Source organism: Pseudorasbora parva, chromosome 10, assembly GCF_024679245.1.
Source record: "Pseudorasbora parva isolate DD20220531a chromosome 10, ASM2467924v1, whole genome shotgun sequence".
Classification (NCBI taxonomy): domain Eukaryota; kingdom Metazoa; phylum Chordata; class Actinopteri; order Cypriniformes; family Gobionidae; genus Pseudorasbora; species Pseudorasbora parva.
Window position 1 is genome coordinate 14,800,251 of NC_090181.1, and position 24,296 is coordinate 14,824,546.

At 39.7% G+C, this 24,296-nt stretch overlaps 2 protein-coding genes across 4 annotated transcripts in view; one reads left to right on the forward strand and one right to left on the reverse strand.

The window, feature by feature from the left end:
• rpap1 (RNA polymerase II associated protein 1) overlaps positions 1-24,296 on the reverse strand; it is a 42,712-nt gene that overhangs the window by 15,676 nt on the left and 2,740 nt on the right. The window contains exons 1-16 of one of the 3 annotated variants that reach the window (XM_067455267.1): positions 13,257-13,496; positions 12,955-13,151; positions 12,181-12,323; positions 12,005-12,097; positions 11,744-11,921; positions 11,500-11,658; positions 7,901-8,113; positions 7,171-7,286; positions 5,543-5,641; positions 5,272-5,373; positions 3,227-3,394; positions 2,966-3,145; positions 2,741-2,875; positions 1,698-1,868; positions 1,188-1,345; positions 863-1,033 (exon numbers count right to left, since the gene is read on the reverse strand). In XM_067455267.1, coding sequence (XP_067311368.1) covers positions 863-1,033; positions 1,188-1,345; positions 1,698-1,868; positions 2,741-2,875; positions 2,966-3,145; positions 3,227-3,394; positions 5,272-5,373; positions 5,543-5,641; positions 7,171-7,286; positions 7,901-8,113; positions 11,500-11,658; positions 11,744-11,921; positions 12,005-12,097; positions 12,181-12,323; positions 12,955-13,141 — 2,273 coding nt within the window. In that variant the 5' untranslated portion in view covers positions 13,142-13,151; positions 13,257-13,496. Of the gene's footprint in view, positions 1-862; positions 1,034-1,187; positions 1,346-1,697; positions 1,869-2,740; positions 2,876-2,965; positions 3,146-3,226; positions 3,395-5,271; positions 5,374-5,542; positions 5,642-7,170; positions 7,287-7,900; positions 8,114-11,499; positions 11,659-11,743; positions 11,922-12,004; positions 12,098-12,180; positions 12,324-12,954; positions 13,152-13,221; positions 13,497-24,296 lie in introns of those variants that run through there. The other 2 variants (XM_067455268.1, XM_067455269.1) reach the window with 2 other exon arrangements.
• On the forward strand, positions 14,101-23,199 carry si:dkey-13p1.4 (transmembrane protein 151B). Its single transcript, XM_067454550.1, has 2 exons — positions 14,101-14,471; positions 21,260-23,199. Exons 1-2 carry the CDS (start codon positions 14,367-14,369, stop codon positions 22,808-22,810), a joined length of 1,656 nt encoding a protein of 551 aa, XP_067310651.1. The 5' UTR covers positions 14,101-14,366; the 3' UTR covers positions 22,811-23,199.

A 24,296-nucleotide genomic window follows, 5' to 3' on the forward strand; every position in this document is an offset into this window, starting at 1 on the left:
TCAAAACAAAGGCGTCATCGGAGTTGTTGTCTACACCTCCACAGTCTGCGGAAAAGAGTCCAATGGGACTAGGGCACAAATCATATTAAATGGATCAGCTAATGTATTAGATTTATTATTGTAGTATGAAACAAGGTGGGGCTAAAAGCCGTTGGAGCAGAACGAGTCCATTGGAGCAAAAGCTAATGAGAGACAAATGCAAAACACAGCTTGAGAGCAGTGGAGCTTCATGTTATGCCCCAGATGACATCTTCCGCTTTTTACGGCCATGCGTATGTGGGGTAACGCAGCACTGTTTTTTTCATATTAGATACATTTGAGTGTTTTGAAAGTTATGTTATAATGCTACTCTGTCTATTCGCTCGGGGGCTACTATGAGACACTTGTTCCACACTGCGTTAAGCTAGATCGATATTAGTCATGGTCAACTGTGCTGAGCTGTATAATAATGATTAGTTTTTCTGTCGATGAAGGTCTCCAAACAGTTGCTCACTTTTCTAATAAAACACGTAATATATTAAAGTGTCTTTAAAGGGTGGTTTCTTCAAAATAAAACGGAAATCGCAGGTAATGTGGGTATATCCTGGATAGGTGCTGCACGGACACGGTCTGTGTCCTGGTTAAAATTGCTTATTTCTCTGGATTTAAACATTCTTGGAAACATTTAGGATAATAAAATACACAAGTCAACAAAATAAAAAAATTCTAGTTGTTTTTGGATAATTTAATCCTAAAATCTAACATGTTGAGCCTTTAAGCAATTTAACAGTTAAATATACAAAAGTTATTTTTTATTTATGCAATGTGCATTTGTTTGAACATGGTTTGCCCCAATTACCATAACCTAAAAGCAGAGTCTTACCTGACTAGGCCTCTCTGCAGTTCTTCATGACATCCTGCCGTTTGAGTAACTTGAGTAAGCAGCACCAGCAGAGCTCTGATTCGGTCCAGCTCCAGAAAGAGCACAGCTTCAGATGAAGCACACAGCCGGTTCCCAGCCTGTAACCGCTTCACCAGCACGGGATACAGGTCACTGGAATGAAGGACACAATCACTGTGACAGATGCTTTGAATACATCCCCAAACATCTGCATATTTCTCACTGTATATAGCTACAATTTACTTTGTATTGTAACAACCACAGATTATTGTCGTCATTTGAAAGAGAAGTGAATGGTCACCCTCACGTGTAAAGATTGCAAGCCTGTCCGTAGCCGGCAGCAACTGCAAACAACCTCAAAGCCTCTGTGCTGCAGCGAAGAGCTTCACCTGCTTCCAGCAACATCTCTGATGGCTCCACAACCACAAAACGTGACAAAAGCTCCTTCCCTCCTAGAGAGTTTAGCTAAGAGACACAGGCTAATTAGGGCCATGCATTGACTTTAAGATACATTTCACACCTAAATTTACAATTCTAGTGTATTAGAACTTTTCTTAATTCAGGTAAAACCAAAAATATAAAAATGTGACAACCAAATAGTATTGCAGCCCATAGCAAGTCCAAATATACAGATATTTCAGCACAACACTATGGTTTGACATCTGAGTCACCTGTCACATCTTTTAATAAGCATCCTACTCATTTATTAAAGAAGGTGGGAGTTGGAGACCTCTAAATCTAGCAAAAAGCATCATCATAAATTAGAATTAGTGGCCGCTTGACACCGTTAAACCTATACAATACAGGGAATACTTACTATTCTCGCACAAGCATGCCTCCCTGCACTTGCTAGAACACGAAGCAGCTTCATCGCCAAAGCAACAGGCAGCCCATATAAAGAAGATGGAGCCTGGGAGATCGCAGGAGTCCAGGAGCAGGGAAGAAACTCAGAAACCACAGTGTCCATCAGCCGAGGGCAGTCCAAGATCTGACAGAAAAAGGATTGCATTGTAATAAAAAATTCAAAAAAAAAAAAGCTAATTATACCAGTAGTCTAAAGCAGTGCCAGGGCAGCACATAAGGTAAAAGCGGGGTTCAGAGGAGTGTTGTTATTGTTGTTACATGTTTGGCCACAAAGATAGCTTTTTAATATCGTATTATGAAGCAGTCGTGCCTGTATGCACTCAAAACACACAGCTTTTTATTTATATATGTGTGTGTGTGTGTGTGTGTGTGTGTGTGTGTGTGTGTGTGTGTGTGTGTGTGTGTGTGTGTGTGTGTGTGTGTGTGTGTGTGTGTGTGTGTGTGTGTGTGTGTGTGTGTGTACAGAAACACATAGGAGCACAGAAAATGTTTTTCAACCTCTGCCCCGTGAATTATATAAATAAAAAAGCATCGCTACTGAAAGCTATATTAGGCTATATTTCTCAGCAACAAGGTGATAACTTTGTAATTAAACTAACAACTTATGTTTTCAATAGAGGTGCTGTACTGCCGCAGGTAATTCACACTCATCTCTCTCTCTCTCTCTGATAAATGTAATCTTACATTGCTACTTTATTTTACTTCTGAGTTCTAAGAAACTTAAAAACTAAAAGTATACTAAATGAAGCAAGGGTGCAGTTACATTCAAGGCATGAAACATTTATTTTTCACAGGAATATGTAATTTTTCTGATCAATGATGAGTTTTAAGGGAAACAATTATTGACCACAGGGGGACTTAAAAATTAATTTATCAAAATGACTAAAACTTACATTAATGAACACTGAATTGAACACATTATTGTGTGAATTCATAACATTAATAAATACTAAATATAAATAATAATATAACAGTGTTTGTTCAGAATTCAGTTACCTGTGTGGCTGCAGCAGTCGAGTGGCGAGCAATTCTGATCAGAACCTGCAGAATATCAAGAACAACCCGGGGAGAGGGCCGGAGCACCTCCAGGATGTAGCGCAGCCGAGGAAGTCCCTGCATCTTCAGAAAGCCCTGAGGACAACACAGAATTGTACCTAATAATGCATAACTACGGGCAGCGACTAACTTTGCAGAAGGAAAGCGATCTTAGACCCCAGTTACCATGACAACATCCTGCCTAGCAACATCATAATCTGTTTTCTTTTCTTCTTTCTCCTTTGCTGTTTCTTTTAAGGCCTCATCCAAGCCTTCATCTTCCTCATCTTCATCCTCCTGGGCAGTTGGCAGCAAAGGAAAGGTTGCCATTCCAAGCAGCCATGGGAAGGCATTATCCAAGCATTCCTAGGACGAGAGAAATCAGAAACTCTGTGGTGCCTTATCACCAAAAGTGCACAAATGATTCGCAAGATGATTGTCTCTTACTTCATCATCTGATGAAACCAACAGAGCTCGCAAGGCATGCACCGCTGATGACATCACACCCTCCACACCGTCATCCAGGGAGAAACGCAGAAGGAAGAGGAGTCCAGCATCCAGTAAAGAAGACAAGACGCTGCCTTTCAGAGATGAAGTGTACTCACCAGCACGGGCCTGATGGAGAACACAAGCATACAGTGTTTACTAGCGACAAATCTATAGAAAGAGGATGGATGGCTGGATGGATGGATGTTTTTAGTTAAAGCTAAGTCAACTCAAGTCACCTTTATATATACAGTGCTTTTAAGTCTTTTAAAACAAAAGCAGCTTCATAGTGTTAACATGAAAATAATGCAACAGATTTTGATTTGCCTGTACAGACGCTCTGGAGAAAACGGTGACGTTATCCAGCTCATTTCAATTATCATATAGTGTCAATGCAGGCAGAACAGCAATATAGTTGACATTTAATATAAGATACTGTGTAACTTTTTATTGTTAAAAATTAACAATTTAAATGTGTCAAAACATCAATTCTTCTTTAATGTGTTTTTTTCTTACCCAGATTTACTATCATAAGCCTTTTTAAGCATTTATATTTTAGATAACGTGGGAAGGTTTGCACGGCTCCAGCAACTTTGATGTGGTGTTGGAGTGACATAGGTTAGTTGTTTCAACGAGTGAGAAAAGTTTAGCCTAGAAATCTAGACGCACCCTAGCGGCAGCAAATCTAATCTGCCGCCAGTATCATCTAGCAACTCTCAATAACCTTCTGAACTGTAAAAACCAAACTCTGGTCAGGCCAATCACATCGTATATAGAGTCGGTGGGCGGGGCGTAACATAATGACAGCCGTGTTGCGCTTGCGTGCTACACGTAAACACAGAAACTGGAGAACGGCGGTCTTTCGAATTGGCTTTGACCGCGACTCTGGAAGACTTGGAATTAAGCTTTTCTCTGAGAAAAGAACGGCACTGAAATCATTCTTAAGAAGGGAAGATGTGTTCGGAGTTTTTTGCCGACAGGATACGGCGAAAGTTTAATCTATCAACTAACGTTAGCTCCGCTTCACCTTCGTTGCTCTGGTTGGTTGTAGCGCTATCCTATTTTGTGCAGAGGGAGTTTGAAAGACAACCGTTTATCCCGCCCCTCGGATTGAGCCCTGTCAATGGTGAGTTTCCAGACCAAACATCTTGATGTAGGTCTGGCTTGTCAGGCTAAGAAAAGTTGACATGGAGCCTCTAAATCTCAAACCGCCAGGGAATCCACACAAAAAAAAAAAAAAAAAAACCAACAACACAGAACTTAGGAGAGTCTACTGTCAAAAAGAGAATGTGATAAGAATAATATGAATAAGAGTTTGTAATAAAACGAGAATCAACATTAGCTTGGCTTTTCGGAGATGGTGAGAACCAATGGATTTGAAAGGTAAAAGTGACAGAAATGGAGGTTGCCATTTTTATTACTCAATAGGTAAAGTATTTTATTGAACAGATAAATTGCCTTAAATAACTCTCTAACAGAGTTTATTTTAAATCATAATCTATTGTGAGGGGTCACATTTATCCTAGGCACAACCAAAACAATATTCTTTCGCAAAATGCATGCAGTTTTATTTTGTAACGGCTAGAGGGTAAAATTTACATAATGTATCTTTTGCAAATTATTGCAAAATATTTTAATAAGCCATTATTACTTTATTTCACAATATAACGTGTCAAATACAAAGGTTACCAAGATCAAGTGAGTTGGTCAAGAGACCTCAACATGGAGACCTGGTCCATATAAAATAATAGTTTTAATCAGGCTGCCGCTAAGACCAGAGTCTTCATCTCATGTGAGTTTAGATTATTTTAAACATATTTTAAGTATGTTTCTTTTAAGTACTATTTATTATTTAATTTAAAAAAAAGACAGCGACTCTTTAAGAGGATCCAGCATTTACTCGCTCTAATAATACAGTGTATGTGAAATCAAATCTACTGCAATCTAATGGCTTTTCACATCAACTCAATGAACTTTTGTGTTTTAATTTTTAAATGTTGGTTTACTTTGGTCAGGACATTAGCGAGAGTGCTGACAGCCAGATTGCGCTGTTGGTTGAGCTGACTGCGAGAGAGGAGGAAAAGCTCTTGCAGTGAGTATCCAGCCAGCTGGAACAGAGGAGAGAGAAAATTACAGTTATTATAACACATATACAACAGCTACACATATCTGCATTTGACTAATACAAACACCTTTTAAAATAAGTACTAGCGTCAGTTCTATTTCACAACCAGTCTCAAAACAATCAAATAGATGAATTTAGCTAAACCAACTCACCTCTGGCTCCTCTCCATGGTGATGCAAGCCCAAATGGGTGGGCAAGTCTTTGGTGGGTGGAATGAGAGTGCCATCAAAATCAAAACGTGCTTGCATATCCTGTAAATGTAATAAAGCATTCATACAAACAAAAACACAGAATACCAGAGAACATTTCACTTATCTAACTATTAAAGGGGTCATAAACTGCATTGTTTTATTATTTTATAATAACGTTTCCTGGGGTGCACTTATAATTTTAATTTAGATAATTACATTTGGTCATAGTTTAGAAATAAAAGGCATTTTCCTACCTGATTTTAGCCTTCTGATTTTAACACTCTGTATGAAGTGGCATGTGTGCTGTGAGACATCACATCAGTGTAAAAGTCCACTGCACTTATTGGTTATCATCTTTTTATATTAAATAGCTTAGCTAAGTATTACATGTCGAACTTCCTCGAAAACTTTTAGCATGTTTCTTCTATTGCAGCTCTCATAGTTAACTAATCATGAAAAGTGTTGATTATAGCATTATATTTAGATCATGCCATGAAAGGTTGATGAGCATTGTAGACGAATGAATGCAACAATCTCGTCATTGCCACTCTATTTCTGCACGTTAATGAATGCTTTCATCACAACTAACAGTGCAAACAGAGATTCTTATGGGAGTTTTTGCGAGAGTCCAGAAATCAGCCACTGATAAACTCTGGCTGTTTGATTGACCGCTCCAGCGATTGTAAAGGGAGCGTTCTTTGATCACTTTCTATATATAATTTAAATTGCAGTTTAAATAACAGATTATTTTCATCTTACTAAGAGAAACAATGTGAAGCTGACCGTTTTGTCACTAGTTTGATTTACTGACACACAGACAAAGAACATCTGACTGTACATAAATCATTAGATATGAGAAATCACTGGTCACAGATAAGGCATTGACACAGTTACTTACATGTTGGGGCATTACAGATAAGTCCATATCATAAAATCTTTGCAAAGCCTATGCCAAAATTGCAACAGATTTACCAAAGAATCCACAGTGGAACGTACTGAATACGAATAAATAATGTTCAAATGAGACATTGTTGAAAATAAATAACCACATTAATAAAAAAAACACATTTCTAGCATTAGAATCCTTTGGAAGGTAATGTTATTTTTAATCCTGTATCGCTCTTCTCTCCTTGTAATCTCGCTAACTCGCCAGTGGGCGGTGCCAAAGTTGCAACGATGAAGTAGGTGTTGATTTTCTTCTTCAGGCAGTCTTTCACCTATCTATTATAGGCACATTCCACAATGTGTCGTTCGCTGGGCTTGGTTATAATAAAAGTAATGCTATTAAATCAACTAATCCAAAACGCATCCAAAATAAAAGTTTGTGTTTACATTATATGTGTGTGTATGTACTCTGTATAATTAGTATGCATATTTGAATACACACACACATACATGTATATATATTTAAGAAATATCTGCATGTTTATACTTAATATAGTTCATGACCCCTTTAAAGTTGGTAAAAAATGTAATGAATCTATTTTCTAAATCCATTTTATAGATCCTCTTGTAAACGATGCATCCGTGCAAGATTCAGTTATTAATTCAAATAGTTAAACCACCTCTATATGTTTCATGGGTTGTACCTCTTTGGTGCTGAGCCTACTGGGTGCAGGAAGGTCTCTAGTCCATTCCAATTTTTCTGGCTCTACCTTGTCCATGTGAAGCCACACCTTCTGTGGCTTGATGGGCAGCTCTTCCCCTGTAAAAAATATATATATCCAATATTAAGAATAATTAATAATAATAGAGCAACAAAAAACTAGACTTTCAGTTATTTAAAAAGCCTATTTGCATGTATGACACGCAATTTCACATGCTGACAGTAGTGCAACTACGGAAGAACTGTTCTCTGAACAGTAAACTCTGATGTGCTTCATCCATTAATGTCATTGAATTCCTCTTATCTCTATTACCTTAAAACAAATTGGTGCTTGCTCTAGCTAACTCTGCTCTAATCAGACTAATTGAAATGGATGCATCTGCCTTAGCATGCTGGGCTCACAGCTTAGCTGGACAGATCTGCAAAGTGTACAGTCCAGAATATGTGTGGCCAGTTCCAAGCCCAGGGTGAATAAAGAACTGGAAACCATCCAATAGCACTTCTGCTGACAAGATTGAGATAACTATATCCGGTACATTAGCTTTACTTTCCTATGCTGCATGCATGCAAACCAATCCAAATTTCCCAATACAGCCTACTTCATAGGACTAAAGCAACACTGTAATGAGTAGCATGGGTCAAACAAACCACAAATATGTAGGTTTACTGCGACTTTACAACACAATAGTATTTTTTTTAATGTATAGACTTACCTGTAATTGAAGGTTGAACTACAAGCTGATTCTCATCTTCCTCGTAATCCTCCATGGTATCCCTTTGAGATTCCTGAGATTTTATTGTGTGGTCTAACTCTGTAGAAGTGCTATTAGGCAGAATGTCTTCTCTGTGCACAGGATTGGATGATGACTCAGATCCTGGTGTTCTCTGTGCCTTACGAGATCTCACAAAGTCCACTAATCTAGGGTCTGACATAATACAAAAGAAAATTAAGAAAATGGTCAGCCAAAACCTTAAATTACAAAAACAATGATCAACTTCAGGAGGTCAAATGTGTCTTTTATTAAATATTTATTTTATATGAGACTTGCAACTCGTTACTAAAATATTGTATCCTAGAAATCTAGACGCACCCTAGCGGCAGCAAATCTAATTTGCAGCGAGTATCGTCTAGCAATTCTCAATACAGCTCTGAGCAGGAAAAACCAAACTCAGGTCGGGCCAATCACATCGTGTAGATAGTCGGTGGGCGGCTTAACATAATGACGGCAGAGTTGCGGCGGTTCCACGTGCTATTTGTAAACAAAGAAGCAGGCGACCGGCGGTCTTTCGACCCGGCTTTGGCCGTGAATCTGGAAGACTTGGATTTAAGCTTTTCTTTAAGAAAAGAACAGCACTGAAATCATTCTTAAGAAAGGAAGATGTGTTAGGAGTTTTGCAGACCGGATACGGCCAAAGTTGAATTACCAAATAGCTCTGCTTCACGTTGCTCTGGTTGGTTGTAGCTCTCGTTTATCGTTTATCGTTTATCCCGCCCCATCTGATTGGCCCTGCCAATGATGAGTTCCCAGACCCAACATCTTGATATGGGGACATTTATATTTAAACATTATTACTACTGTTCAAAAATATGGGGTTAGAATGTTTTTTTTTTTATGTTTTTGAAAGAAGTTTATTTTGTTCACCAAGGTTGCATTTATTTGATCAAAATATTTAGATAAATACATTTTAAAATGTAATACATTTGTGTGAAATTTTCAGCATCATTACTCTAGTCTTCAGTGTTACATGATCCTTCAAAAATCCTTCAGATATGATGATTTGTTGCACAAGAATCATTTTTATTTTATTATTATTATTTTTTATTATTGCATCATATTCTTCATCAATCAACTGTATGAAATGGAAGATGACCTAAATAAGTCTGGGGGATGGGGTAAGTGCATTAAATGTGTTAAAGGTGCACTATGCAGCTTTCGTCCACTGGAGGGCGCCTATTCAAAACAAATCGTAGTTTGATGACGCAAAGTGTGAGCGCAGCATCTTGGGAGATGTGGTCTTCTCATCACAGCCGGTGGAAAATAGGACTCGGGCGGAAATCACGTTCATGCATGCGGTTATTAACGTTACTGTAGTCTAAAGCAGAGCAGGACCGAGTGTTATGGACCTGAGCACAGCTGCTGGAGCGATTGTTAAACAAATACCCGCCTTGCGAATACCGGGACTTTTATTATGACGGGACGGGACACATTCGCCGGGCGCCTGCACAGATCCGCTCTTCCGGTTATGATTTTGAGGTAATGTAGCTCTGTTTATCATATTAGATACATTTAAGTGTGTTCAAAACGATGTTATGACGTTACTCCGTGCGTTCACTTGTTCACACTGCTAAGAGTAAAGCGCTCCTGCCAAATAAAAGCCGAAACCGAGGGTAACGCAGATATGACGCAATTGACAGGCGACTACCTCAAATGCAATGCTGAAACGTCCCGGTCCTTAGTTAAAATAGCAATTTTCTCACAATTTACAAATAGTTGGAAACTTCTGGAATATTTTAGGTACTCAACTGAACAAAATATATAACACCGGCCTAGTGGTTTTTGGATATTTTACTGCAAAAATACTACATAGTTCACCTTTAATAATTTTCAGATACATCAAATATGATATACATCAATCATAACATTATGACCTAATATTGTGTTGGTCCCCCTTTTGCTGCCAAAACACCCCTGATACATCGAGGCACTGACTCCACTAGACCCCTGAAGGTGTTCTGTGGTATCTGACACCAAAACGTTAGCAGCAGATCCTTTAAGTCATGTAATTTGCGAGGTGGGGACTCCATGGATCAGACTTGTTTGCTAAGCACATCACACAGATGCTCGATTGGATTGAGATCTGGGGAATTTTCAAGGCCAAGTCAACACCTCAAACTCGTTGTTGTGCTCCTCAAACCATTCCTGAACCATTTTTGTTGTGCGGCAGGGCTCATTATCCTGCTGAAAGAGGTCACAGCCAACAGGGAATACCGTTGCCATAGAGCATCCTGGTGCCATGTGTTCCCTAGGTAAGCAATGCACCCGGCCATTCACATGATATAAAAGAAAGCATGATTCAGCAGAAAAGGCCAGCTTCTTCTATTGCTCCGTGGTCCAGGTCTGATGCTCACTGTTGCCACTTTCGGCAGTGGACATGGGCACCTTGACTGGTCTCTGCCTATGCAGCCACATACACAACAAAATGCAATGCACTGTGTATTCTGAAACCTTTCTATCAAACCAGCATTAACAACTTTAGTAATTTTAGCAGTCAGTAAACAGTAGTTGGCTACAGTAGCTCGTTTGTTTGATCGGACCACGGGCCAGCCTTCGCTCCCCACGTGCATCAATGAGCTGATTCACTGCTGTTCCTTCCTTGGACAACTTTGGATAGATACTGACCACTGATGAGCAGGAACACTCCACAACAGCTGCAGTTTTGGAGATACTCTGACCCAGTCGTCTAGCCACCACAATTTGGCCCTTGACAAACTCACTCAAATTCTTTTGCTTTACGGCCATTTTTCCTGCTTCTAAATTCTGGGGTCGCACACCGGACCCGAAGCTCAGCGCAGCACCGCGCCAGAACTTTAAAGTTCGAACACATTGTATTCCACTCAAATTGTCAATATACATACTGATTTCACCCTGTGCTACAAGATACACCCATCGTGCAGCTCTTCTGTCAGAAGTCGATACAAAATTGAGCTCAAGCATATATAATGTGTGCATCCGGTGTGAGATACCGGAGACGCTGCACTGCGTGGCGCTGAGCTTTGCGTACGGTGTGCAACCCCCTAAACACATCAACTTTGAGGACAAAATGTTCACTTGCTGCCTAATATATTCCACCCACTAGCAAGTGCCGTGATGAAGAGATAATCAGTGTTATTCAATTAACCTGTCATAATTAACCGGTCATAATGTTATGCCTTATTGGTGTATGCCTTCCTAATATTCTTTTGTTGCCCCTTGTGCTGCCAAACCAGCCCACACCAGTTGATCCATGGAGGCTCTACAGCTAGTTATAGGATGTACAGGACTTAAAGAACTGCTGCTAACATCTTGGTGCCAGATACCACAGCCCAGCATCAGGGGTCTAGTGGAGTCCATGCCTCGATGGCTCATGGCTGTTTGGGCAGCAAAAGGGGGACCAACACAATATTAGTTAGGTAGCGTTATGCGTCTTACAAAGGGAAAAAAACACTATATACAATACTAAAACAGATTTGGATGGCTGATCCGGCCGAAATCAACACTACAATTTAACACCTCACCTTGTCTAAAAAAATCTAAGAAGGTATTGAACTCACCAAGCTGTGCCAACAGCTTCCTCTGTTCCTCCAGTATCTCACTCTGGGACATGGCCTGCAACCTTGCCTGATTTTCCTCATGGATTTTCATTGTCTCCATGACACTATTTGCAATCCTAAGTCCTTGACCTGAAAGTAGCAAGGGCCCACGAACACGGCCTGTAAAAGAATCACACACAGAGAATATATGTCATGCTTTAGTTAGCCATGTAAAGCTTTCTGGAATGTGACAGCACTCACTCACCCATAACATCTGATTCAGGTTGCTCAGTCTCCATGCTCTCCAATGGTGAGAAGCCCAAATGTCTAGATGCAGATGACCCTGAACCATTTAAAGACTGATCATCTTCATTCTTAGGCCTCTGTGCTGCAATTTGACGTGCAAAAATACTTTTTCTTCCTCTAAGTGCTCTTTCCTGCCCCTAAGTACAGTAAAAAAGAAAAATGCAGAAACATCAGACAAAAGATCTGAAAAAAAGGATATTGTGTATGCATGTTTTCTCACCTCACTTTCCACTACAGATCTACGTAAGACTTTAGGGAAAGCAGTGCCTGTGATACACGGGAGCGACACAGGGACTGCACTCGTATCCCTCTCCTATTTGGAGACATAACCAATAAGCATGACATTTTCTTATCACTCAATCAAACAATAGACATACCATAATAAATATAACTCACAATGATCCTGGAAAGAACAGCACTGATATGAGTATCATGCCTGTCCAGTCGTTCTTCTGGGTCCTCATCTTCAAAACGTACTCGGTCCTTTTTAAAACGTGACTTCTTTGCAGGGGTCAAGGCAGGAATATCATCTGGAAGATCTGAAGGTGCAGATACACTAATTTCAGTCCAAGGCCAGATTATTTTTTTTACAAAACACTGACCTCTATTATGAAGAGACCATCATCTCATTTTAAATACTAAGAATACTGAAGAAACGATTTGTCATTCAGGACATCTGGGGGACCATTCTCCATTACTGGTCCAAAACATTTATGTTACCCAGGTTTATTCTTACAAATACTTGGGTGTGCATATTGCGCTGTGAGTTCTGTATACTAAGATCCAACAGCGACTCTTATTCTTGCAAAGACTCTGGATGTTTCGGGGTTGGACAGAGACTATTGATGTTACTTTATCATGCTGTGATAGAGTGTGTAGTGTGTATTACGTTTCGGAATCATAGCTTGGTTTGGTAACATATCAGTTGAGTTAAAATTGACTTTCATCACTTTGTCAGTGAATCTCCTAAACTCAAGATGACATAAGGTGGGTGTGAAATGAGGGGCTGTGTTGGAGGTACTGAATGTCTATACTTGTTTCTGTATTTGTTACACTATTATTGTATGTGGCAGCCTTTAATCCAAGGCAAATTTTCCTTTAAATATGTATAAAACATGCTAAAAGATGCGATTAAGTAACTGACAGAAAGCTTAGCTCTTTCTAACTTACCTTCAATAGTCACAACATCCCTGTGATTTTCCTGCTCATGTGCACCATCGGCATCAGCAGCGTCTCCTCTGCGTTTGTCAGGGCGCTTCATTACAGTGACAGTGGACTGACCGCCTGCCGCCAGAAGCTCTTGCTGCTCCCGGAGCAGATCTGCCTCGCTGTCTGCGGGCTTGGGGCGCCGCAACATCCCAAAACTCCTGAAATAACACAAGGTCGTCAAAACGTTCAAGAGAACAGTGCCAGGAATAATACCGACTCATTATTTACCCCTTAAATTGGCGTCGTATACTTCCCTGACTTACAGTCTTAATGTTTTGTTGTTGGCTTGCAGTGGATAATCAACAAACGTTAACGTTATATAGCTACAGCAAGCTTCTATTATAAACAGGCAGTCCGTGATCAGCACAGCATTTACGGAAATTTGCCTTTATTGGGAATCCAAGAAAATCGTTCATGCCACGATCCGCTGTCAACTATTTGGCTGAATATGTACACTGAACACATGTAGGCTAGAGTTTACAAACGAGTCTCAGCTTCCGGGTTATGCGTAACCATTACAAAATAAAAGCCGTTCGGTTGAAGAGTTTTTTCTTTAAATAAAAGATTGCATGGTCATTAAATAATATAAATACATAGTATAAAATAATTAATTTAATTATATTTTATTTGATTATTTTTATTTACATTATTGATATTGTAGTAATTGTATAACGTTTCCCTTTCACTGATATGTATTATATTATATTATATGAATTATATTATATTATGTTAATTATATTTTATTATATACACAATTTAATACATTTATGAGGCACAAATATATAAAAGTCTGGGGTTGAGTGATTGGCATTAGCATAAAGGATAATATAAATTATATTTGAGCAATAATATCTTAAGAGAAACTATTACAGTCATAAATTAAAATCCTTGTCTGTTTACTTTGGAAATTTATTTAGGCTAGGCTATATATAATGTAGCCTACATATGTTTGTCATAAGTGAAGTTCCTATATTTTCAATAAATAATTTCTAACGTATAAAATGTTTAATATATAAATATTTAGTTTGAAATTAGTTAGGCTACTTCATATGTGTTGAATATCTTCACATACCCTATTTGTGGCAAAACAATCTCACGCTGCAACACTTAACCAGAATCAGCTACGGTCTCCATGAGACTTTAGAGAGCAGTTCTCTTTTTTTTCTTCCCCCTCTGTCCTCCGCAGTCTCCCCGCGGTCTCCGCCCCCCTAGTCTGCCTGACTGGGAACACCCAGAGCGGGATCCCCGGCGTTCCTGGCATCCATCCCAAACTCACCACAGCCGGGCAAAACAACGTCCTAAAGCGTATTTCATTGAGAAAGGCGGCGTATTGCAGATACCATATTTGACTGCAATGTTACACCTGCCGCAGGATGTTGTCTCTAGATCTGGAAACTGATACTACTGCGGAGGACACAGCGCCAAGCACCCCCGATGGTGGCGCGGAGACACCGGCCAGTCTCGATGTGCTGGAAGAGGTATGATATGAGTCTTATGACTGCCATCAGTAGGCTACTGTATGTACCATAGTCATGGAGGAGAAGGATTTCTGCATTATATTCCCTATAATGTAGACTGTATTTGTCTTACTGTTCTTCCAGTAAAAGGTTGGTCACAGTGTGTCTGAGATTGAAAAATGTTATCTTAAATTCATTTATAAAAGAAACTGTTAAAAGTGATACCTTTAAAATGTATCTGCCTCCAATTGATGCATAAACTTAAAGTGATGGATAATCATCTAGACTATAATAAAACTGAGTTCTCTGTAAGAGATAACCTACTGCAGATCTTGAGTAGCTAATAAACCCATAGGATGCCATACTTATTCGATTTAGGCTGTATGGTCTATAGGAGAATTTTTGAGCACCTCATTAATTTTTGTGGTGTATAGCCTATCAAAATCAGTGCTTCTGCTTGATTCCATAATGACAGTTAGGCTTGAATTATTCACAGGGACAAACATAGATTTTAATTAGTAAATGCATTTGTATTTTACATCAGGTGTATAGGTCTAAATGTCTTAAATGTCTAAATGTGTTATATGTCATAATCAATGCACTCCGCCGCACTTTATATGAATTGTGCATTGATTTACACCTCTGAAATACACTGGTGGTTAGAGCAGTTTTTGAGCACATCTGTTTAACCCCATGATTTGGATAAGACCTTTAATATAACACTAAAAAGTCTGGCACTGATGCTGAGTCCAACCATCTCTGAGTACATACTGCCTTGTGAAGAAGTCTGGCATGGCCTGCCAGTTCTGTAAAATGTCTCTCAGCTTTCACACAAATCCTGCTTGCTAAAAAGCAGAGCTGTGATTTGCTTTTTTTCCCCTCTGAACAATTAATAATAATTATAGATTTTATTTATAACGCACTTTTCATTCCAAAGAGTTCCAAAGTGCAACAAAGCACAGAAAACGGAACAGAAACAGAGCTGATGGTGAACAGAAAACAACTCCATTTGAACTAGTATGTTGATTTGACTTTTCAGGATGTAATTCTTTAGCTAAAGCAGTAAACATTACTTAATTATTATTGTATTATTAAATGTGATAATGCTTACTATATGCATAATTATGCTATTATGCTGTACTGTACACACAGTATTTTAAAAATATACTTATTTAATTTAATAATGTTTAATTTTCTTTAAATTTAATTAAACTAAAATTAGATTTCAAGCAAATGGTAAAGGAATGTTTAGTTGTTGTTGTTTTTTTATGTAAATGTTGATGAAATCTAGATGCTTTTCATTTTTTGTGAGGATCACCAGATGAGCAGTTGCTTCAAATTAAACTCTCACATTCGGTGTTACTGAAGTCATTATCAAGTTTCAAATGTAATCTACTTATGCATCATAATCATATTATGTCCAAAGTTTCACTTATCCTAGGGCAGTGAGGATAAGAGCGTTTTTTTTTTAGAGTATGCTTTTGAATGGCTGACTGTTAGCCCTGTCACAGTATTCTCTTTCATGTGGGATTTCCATTATTGATGTTGCACCTCGGTCTTCCCTCTTTAAAAGCCTTTCAACCCTTATCAGAAGCAGTGGTATTAGCTGCTGAAATGTACATACACTTACTGGACAACACCATACATTCTCAACTCATACTATTGAGCAAAAAAACGTTTTTTTTTGTTTGATGTTTTTTTCCAAAATAAAAACTTATCCGATTTTTTTTATCAGTTAATTTAATTAAAAGTAGACTCGTATTTTTAATTCAGTAAACTGGCAGCAAAAGCTGTTATTTTTCATCATAATTTGTATTCAGTATAGCTCACATTTACCCTTTGAGTGAGATTCAAATTCACAATTAGGAGCAAGTGAACTTATCCACTTCTGTGCATTACTAAAGAAGTGTATGAAGTTTAGAGTTAGCACACAAAAGTATGAGCCACTCTGCAGGTTTCAAATACACAAAAAAATCTATTTGATAGATTTCGTCTGGCATTGATTGAAGACTCAAGGCAAGGTGGCAATGACATCCACCATGTTTTGCTTCAAATTACCATTGCTTGGATACACAGGGCCCTATGATGTGGAAAATGGAAAATGGAATTACTTGCAAAATAGTAAAATAGTTAACCAGTTTAATACAGGTCAGTTGTCTAAAGCAAGTGAGTGCTTGTTTTCGGCTTAATAGACATAATCTGAAGACTTTGTGCCAGGATTACTATAAGGTAATTAAGTCGGAACTGAGGGATTGCTACAAATCCTTAGTCTTGTCAGGCCCCACTTTCTCACATAGATCTATATCCCTCTAGTCATGTTAAGGGTTTACTCTTAGTGTGCTGTCTGCACTTTAGTTGAATTAGACTCTAATTAAACCATTTTATTATACACAAGATGTACTGGACATCATTATTTATATAATAGTATTGATCTTTTCAAAGCTTTTATTTTTATGTTTTCAGTTTTATTTTTAATTAAGATTGTGCTTTTGACATTGTTATTATTCTTTTTTAACTATTTCTATTTGGCTAAGATTTTTTTATTTCCGTTTTTGTAATTTTAATACTTAAACTTAATTATTTCACTTTTCAATTTTTAAGTCTTAGGTTTTGATATGATAATTTATATTTTATTTTAAAACCTCTTTCAAACAATCGTTCAGTATCTCACTATGGAAAAAGTCTCAGACGTGATAAACTAAGCACCAATTACACCACATCTGTCCAAAGGACGGACCAATCACAGCACATGATATAGGCTCAATTATAGGGGCCCACCCCTCACTATTTATACAGCTGTGATCCCCGAAACGGCATTCTTGTTCTCTTCCTCGTGAAGACTTTCCTACAGCACCTAGGTTGCGCTGCTTCAGTTCACAAACGTTTTACACCACAATCTTGAGCTTCGCATTAGCATAACTACATCGTGACTGCAGCTGCAGATGTGCAAATTATTCTGGAAGCATTTGTACAGCATCACTGCAGCAACTTCGGTACCAAGCATCCCATTTTTTTTAAATTTCAGTACTGAGTCTGACTTGGTACTGAAGTTGGTACTTTTGACAATACTATGGGGAGGTGATCAACATTCGCATGTAAATGATAAACAATAAACACAACCAAGAAAATGGTTATGAGATCATGTAATTACAGTCATACTTCGATATGTTTAAAAGAGCAAACTGCATATAAAAAACTGCACATTTGGGTTTGATTTGGGTAGTGCTATAACATGTAACCTGTAAGCCTAATTAAAGGAAAGTTTATATATCATATTTTCAGTCTATTACTTTTGATAATAAACCATATTTTCTCCCTAAATAATTAAAAAAACAGTTTAAATGGGCAAATCTTCTATAAATACTTTTGATTCTTAGGTTTTTTCCCCCCAACATACTCATTTCTTGTTAAAACACAAGACATGTTTATTCAGTGCATGCATTATAAGCACTTTTTGTGTGGAATCATTTATTTTGTCTGTCAAAAGTATGCTTTCACTTTAATTGAGCTCCAGTTTGACACTCACACGACTCTCCTGCTCTCGGTGTGAATGAGTGCACTCATTGGTTAACATGCACGGCGAAAGCTGTGTGAAGCAGTGAGAACCGTCCGTCAAGGTTGATGTTGCCGAATGCAGAGCAGTTCAATCTGTTGTGGATTCTCTGCTCATTACTGAGCTTCTTGACTCGGCTTTCATTAGCAGTGTTTCCTATCCTAGCTAACGAGTTAAGGCGAGCTAAGTTTGCTGGATAGTTTGACTCACCATGTCGGTGTCTACGGTCGCTGCTGAGAAAGGGAAAGATGTCCCTTTGTGCTCATGTCCAGAGGCATGTGGATTCATGATCTTAGGCAGGGATCATGCAGGGGTGTCAACCCTCTCTGCACGAGATCTTTCTTCATTGGAGGATTTTATGGAGTTTACACTTTTCGACCAGAAGCTGCTCACGATGTTAGCTCGCCTCCTCTGGAATGTTGATAAGGATGACACTATCCTGTCTGCAGCCCAAGCGTCCAGGTCCGTGAGCGTGCAATGTGATGACTTAGCGCTGGCGATGGTGGATTGTGACCTAATAGAGGTTTGTAAGTGTAAGGCAACAAAGCTTGGCATCGCTTGGCCTGTAACTCCTGGGGATCCGAGAGTTAAACAGGATATTTACGAAGAGAAAAAGCTCCCTTCTCACCTTCCCCTGGCGAAACAACTCCTTCCTGCTTTGCCAGCGCGTGTAGCAGCGATGAAGCGATCGTGGGATAAACATATCTCTCATCGCATGTTCATCGAGGGTGAACTTTATTCACAAGTGAGACTTGTCGCTCAATGTGAGTGAGATGGAGGAGCTTGGGCTCTCAAACTCTCCCATGGTCAAACAGTCAGGCTCACTACCTGCATCCAAACAGGCAGACCACTCTGGTTGTTGCAGCGATGAGACCTTCAGAAAAAGGAAGGCGAGGGATTTGACATCTGTCTGCTGCATAAAAGAGCCCCGCATGCTTCTGTTCCCCCCACATCCTATTCCTTCAATGTAGAACAGGAGGTTTTTGGATGCGTCCAGGACTGTAAAACCCCAGAGTGCAGAGCAGGTGGCTGCTTCGAATGGTAAACCTTGGAGAAAGCAGTCATACCTTGGATGCAATTTTTGCATGGAAGAGGCGGACAGCATCTAGGGTTTTCTGTGATGTCCTCTCCCGAGTCCACCACGTTTGTTCCACAAAAAAGCAGAGGAGTGTGTTTGGGCAAGAAAATAGCTTTAAATTGTGTTCAGACCAGTTCAGCTTCCCCTTAACACACGTTCTGTGGACTGCTGACAGCAATACCACAAGTTAGAGTGCAGAAAACTGCCACTGAAAGAATGTAGTCTGATGGGTACAAGCACAAGTTTTCAAGTGTATTGTCACAAAGCACTTAAGTCCCTGGGTTCAAAGCAAATTAAAAAAATCTTGTAAAGGAGTTATTCCTTTTCAATGCACAGTGAGTGATATACTTTGCATTTGCAGAGCTTAATTAAACATGCCCATTTTCTATTAAAATTTTCCTGGCTGTTGTTTTGGCTTGCCACATAGGCTTTGAAGGAGTTTCAGTGGGGCGGTATCTTCTTACATGCCATTTATTAAGTGAGTGAAACGTTTGAGACCAGTTTTTGGAGCAACTGGCCCCATCATGGGACTGGTCCATGGATCTGAATGCTTTAACTCATGCCCCGTTTGAACCTCTGGAGAGTGTTCATATTAAGCTCCTATCTTTAAAAAAACGGTCTTACTACATGCTTAAGTCTCAACTAACCATGTGGGTGAGTTACGCGTCAGTTAATCAAGAATGTCTGAATTTTAGTTTGGATGACAGCAAGGTTACTCAGCTGCCTAACCTGACTTTTTTGTCCTAAAGTCAGTGAATCAGCTTATAACTGGTTTGCTTTGGAATTGTGTGCCTTTTACCCACCTCCTTTTCTTCAGAGGAGCAGAAATTGCCCTCTTCTGGGCTTCCCCTCATAAATATCATATTTTACCATTTTGATGTCACTGCACCTACATGCAGTTCTTAAAGTTGACTCTTTAGAGCAGTGGTTCTCAAACCTGTCCTGGGGACCCCCAGCCAGTACACATTTTGCATGTCTCCCTCATCAAACACACCTGATTCAAATCATCAGCTCATTAGTAGAGACTCTAAGATTTGAATTGGGTGTCTGATGAGGGAGACATGCAAAATGTGCAGTGGTGAGGGGTCCCCAGGACAGGTTTGAGAACCACTGCTTTAGAGAATTGAAAGGTTATCTTTCTTTCTTGCCGGGTCTGTTTGATGACTTTGGAAAGCACGTGTTACAGAAGTAGGCTATATCATAAGTGAGATACCGAGCAATTGTTTGAAAGAGAATGTTAGGTTACCTGTGTCATGAGCTGTGACTGGGTCCATCCTTTGGACAGATGTGGTGTAATTGGTGCTTCCATACTCTAGGCATTTCCAATAGTGAGATACCTTGCTCTGTTTTCAAAGAACCGGGGTTAAACAAGTTACCTAATGTTTTAAAGGTGCAGTAAGCAATTTCTGAGGAATGCTGTTGAAATTGGGTTGGACCAAGCACCAAACTCATTACGGGGAACGTGCCTGTGTTTGATAGGGCGTTTGTGAAATTTGGGGCGGAGCTATCAAGATAGCCGTGTGTTAATTTTGGTTAGGGGAGTGTTTGTTTTGTTGTTTTCATATATCAACAGCATTTCTCGGAAATCGGAAATTAGGTTTGAAAATAAATAGCCTATTAAGTCGGCTATAAGTATGATGCTGCGATGAACACCATTGAGAATACAAAACTCTTAATGGCTGTTTTAAATACTGTTCAGAAACAGAAAGTAGCACGGCTGCATTTCTGCTGTTCCATAAGCACCATCTACTGTCAGAAAACTTTCATTCAAGACGTCTCCTTCATTCGTTCCACCATGCACTTCTCATCAATGTTGGGCTTGTAAATATCAGCGTACGCATGCATCATTGATGCAGGCTCACGCAGCATAGAGCCATGTAGTGCATTTCAACCAGTTGATGGGAAAAGTATTCTAAAACCGGAGTAATTTGTAATAAATAATTATTTACAGTACCGACGATAATATCGTGCATGTCCATTATAGTGAAATATTGTATTACCGCGTACCACATTACATACATTCCACTGAATACATTCTATACAATATGCTAGGGTGACACAATCTCAGATGGTTTGTTTATTCATTGCCTCTTGTTTTCTTATTCACAGCATTCATAGCAAGTCTGTGTGCCTTACAATATGGTGATTACTCTTTGTCTTTCTCATTATTCCTTGTAGCAATGGCCAATAAAGCAGTCCCTGGGTGCCTCTATGTGCCGTGAGACACACTGGCGTTGCCTTCTCCTTTCCCTGCTAATGTATAGCTGTCTGGGTGCCGTGGCCTGGTGTCAGCTCACCCAGGTCACCAAACTGAGCTTCGATTCCTCCAGTACTTCCCTCACAGCCTCAATGAACTCTCTTAGAGGTGGTCGTTCCATGATATACCACGACAGCCCTTGCTCTGACGGTTATGTGTACATCCCCTTGGCCTTCCTGCTCATGCTCTATGCCGTTTACCTTATGGAATGCTGGCACTGTCGGGCCCGCAGCGAGTTGCAGTGCAAGGTCAATGTTGAGAGCGTGTATGAAAGGGTTCTGCGCATGCGTCAAGCCCGACCGTGCGTCTGGTGGAAAGCCATCAGTTACCATTTTGTCCGTAGGACTCGACAAGTAACGCGTTACAGGAATGGAGATGCCTACACGACCACACAGGTTTATCACGAGCGTGTTAACACACACCTTGCAGAGGGCGAATTCGACTACAGCCACTGCGGAATGAGAGATGTCTCACGAAACTTGCGTGGACTGGAGGGTCACGCAGCCACCCGATTGCATTTCTCCAAGTGCTTCAGCTTCGCAGGAGCGGGACCTGAAAATGCATACCTCAACCAGCGAGCCAGGTTCTTCTCGGAAATCGAGGGATTGGACGACTACATGGAAGCCCGTGAAGGCCTGCTGCTGAAGAACGTCGACTTTAAAGAGCACCTCATCGTTTATGTGGATCCCGACCAACTGCCGTGGTACACCTCACGGGTCACCTTCTGGATGGCGGCTCTCCTCATGCTCTCCTGGCCTCTGCGAGTGCTGATCGAGTACCGGACGGCGTTTGTGCACTACCAAGTCGAGAAACTCTTCGGACTAGAGTATAGCAACAACAGCCCTTCTCCAGAGGCAGATGCTACCGTGAGGAACACTCGCTACGGCCTTCCAAGAGCAGAAACAGTGGACAGTACAGAGTTGGAATGGCACATTCGTTCAAACCGCCAGCTTATACCCAGCTACTCGGAAGCCATGCTGATGAACCTGGGGGCTTCGGGGTCAAACCACAGAGACAGCATTTCGTCCAACCGCTTGCTTTTGGACAGCAGCTCAGCGCAGAGCTACGGGACGTTGGTGCAGAACTGTGAGCACTGTTGCCAAAATGAAGGTGGCCAAAGACGGCCAACAATCAGTTCCAGCTGTTCCTCCATCTTCTCTCGCCACACCTTCCACTCCCGTTTGTCCCTGGACACCTCACACTTTTCGTTGTGCCGCATGTATGGCTCCAGGCGTACTATGGGACTGTGGAGAAGCCGCAGTAGTACACTTACAGAGCGCTGCTGTCCTGATGAGCAGTGCTGCAGGTCTTACACCAGTCAGCTTGCCCTTAATGACAGCCCTCCAAATTACCAAGACGCTCGCTTCTTCCCAGTCCTCATTGTACATCGGCCTGAGGGCTGTGGGGACTCCTCGGAGGCGAGGAGGTATTATATTCGCAGAGGCTCCTGTTGTGTGGAGACTTCGGTTTAAAGTGGCTTAAAGTGGTCAAGCTCAGTGGTAGAAAAGGTTTGTTAAACATTATTATTTGCACTACTCAGAAAGTGGAATTGATGGCTATTTGGTTCTGAGGAATTGCTTGACGTCAAATTGATTAAGTGTATTCTTATGAAATGTATCTTGCTCTAACACATGCAAAATTAGAAATGTGGCTTATTCAGTGCATTACTGAAGATTTCATTGTTTACATTTTAATTTTAATTAAAGGGCTGGATTGGAATATTAACCAGCTCTTGACAGTATTTATTAACGGTTGGCTTACAAATATGTCAGCTTTAATAAATAAATTTAAAATAAAATCTATTAATAAACACGTTATATTTATATATATTTACCTTTATATTAATAATAAAAATGTTTTGATATTTTAGCATTAATCAGTGTATCATTTCAAATCATATCAAAACTGATAAAATAAGCATTGCTATAGGATTATTAAAGATTACATAGATTTACTTGTCACATAAAAGAAAGTGAAATATCCCTAAATCCTAAAACATTTTAATAGATGCTTCAAAATGAAAGAAAATATTCTGGTTGTTACCTTTGCTGTTATCTTTTTGAATATGTTCTTTTTATTTTATCATTATAAGTTACATTTAGTTGTTGTTTTATTATGTTAATGCCGATCCATTGAATGAATATGTTGGCATCAAAGAATTGTCTGCGATGTCCGGTTTATATAAGCTAAGGTTGCATGGCAATTTGCTCACATTGTTTAAAAGAAGCAGATTATGTATGCAGCTTGTTGGAAAATCTCTTTGAAGAGGTTCCCAGAAACAGCAATATGGTCATTCACACCTTGGTATATCAATGTGTATGTCTCTGTAACAGAAGACATCACATTCAAAATCCACAGACTCATCAAATGAGCTTAATGAGAAAGACTCATCATATCTAGCAATTCCCCTTTAAAGTCAATGTATGGCCTGACCTGTATGTTTGAAGTATGGTTGTGATAAAGACAAGAAATGCTGTTGAAATGGCAGTGACTGTTAAAAAATACAGTGCAGAATAAAATTGCGCCAGTGCTAAAACATGCTACAGATGTCTCACAAAACGTCTTTTATTAATCTATTTGTTCATTCTATTTTATGTGTAGATGTGGTCATGATTGGTTGCCTCTGTTGTGTAGTCACCATTGTCTCAATTGAGTAAAGCATTTGTGACTGAATCCTCCTCCTGTCAGGATTCATCCTTAATTCAGCCCAGATGCTGCATGGAATTATGGTCCATAATATGGAATTATCTTGGCCCATAACTCACTTGCCAAAGTCAAAACTGTTGGACACCAGAAACAGGCCAAACTCACTCACTTTTCTTGAATGCCCAGAAAGCTATAATTGGACTATAATTGTGCTATAGCACTATAGAATCACTCACAACAAATGTACACAACACACTTTACCATCTTGTAAAATAGATTAATTTTGGGGCTGCTCTCCTTAGGTCAACCTAA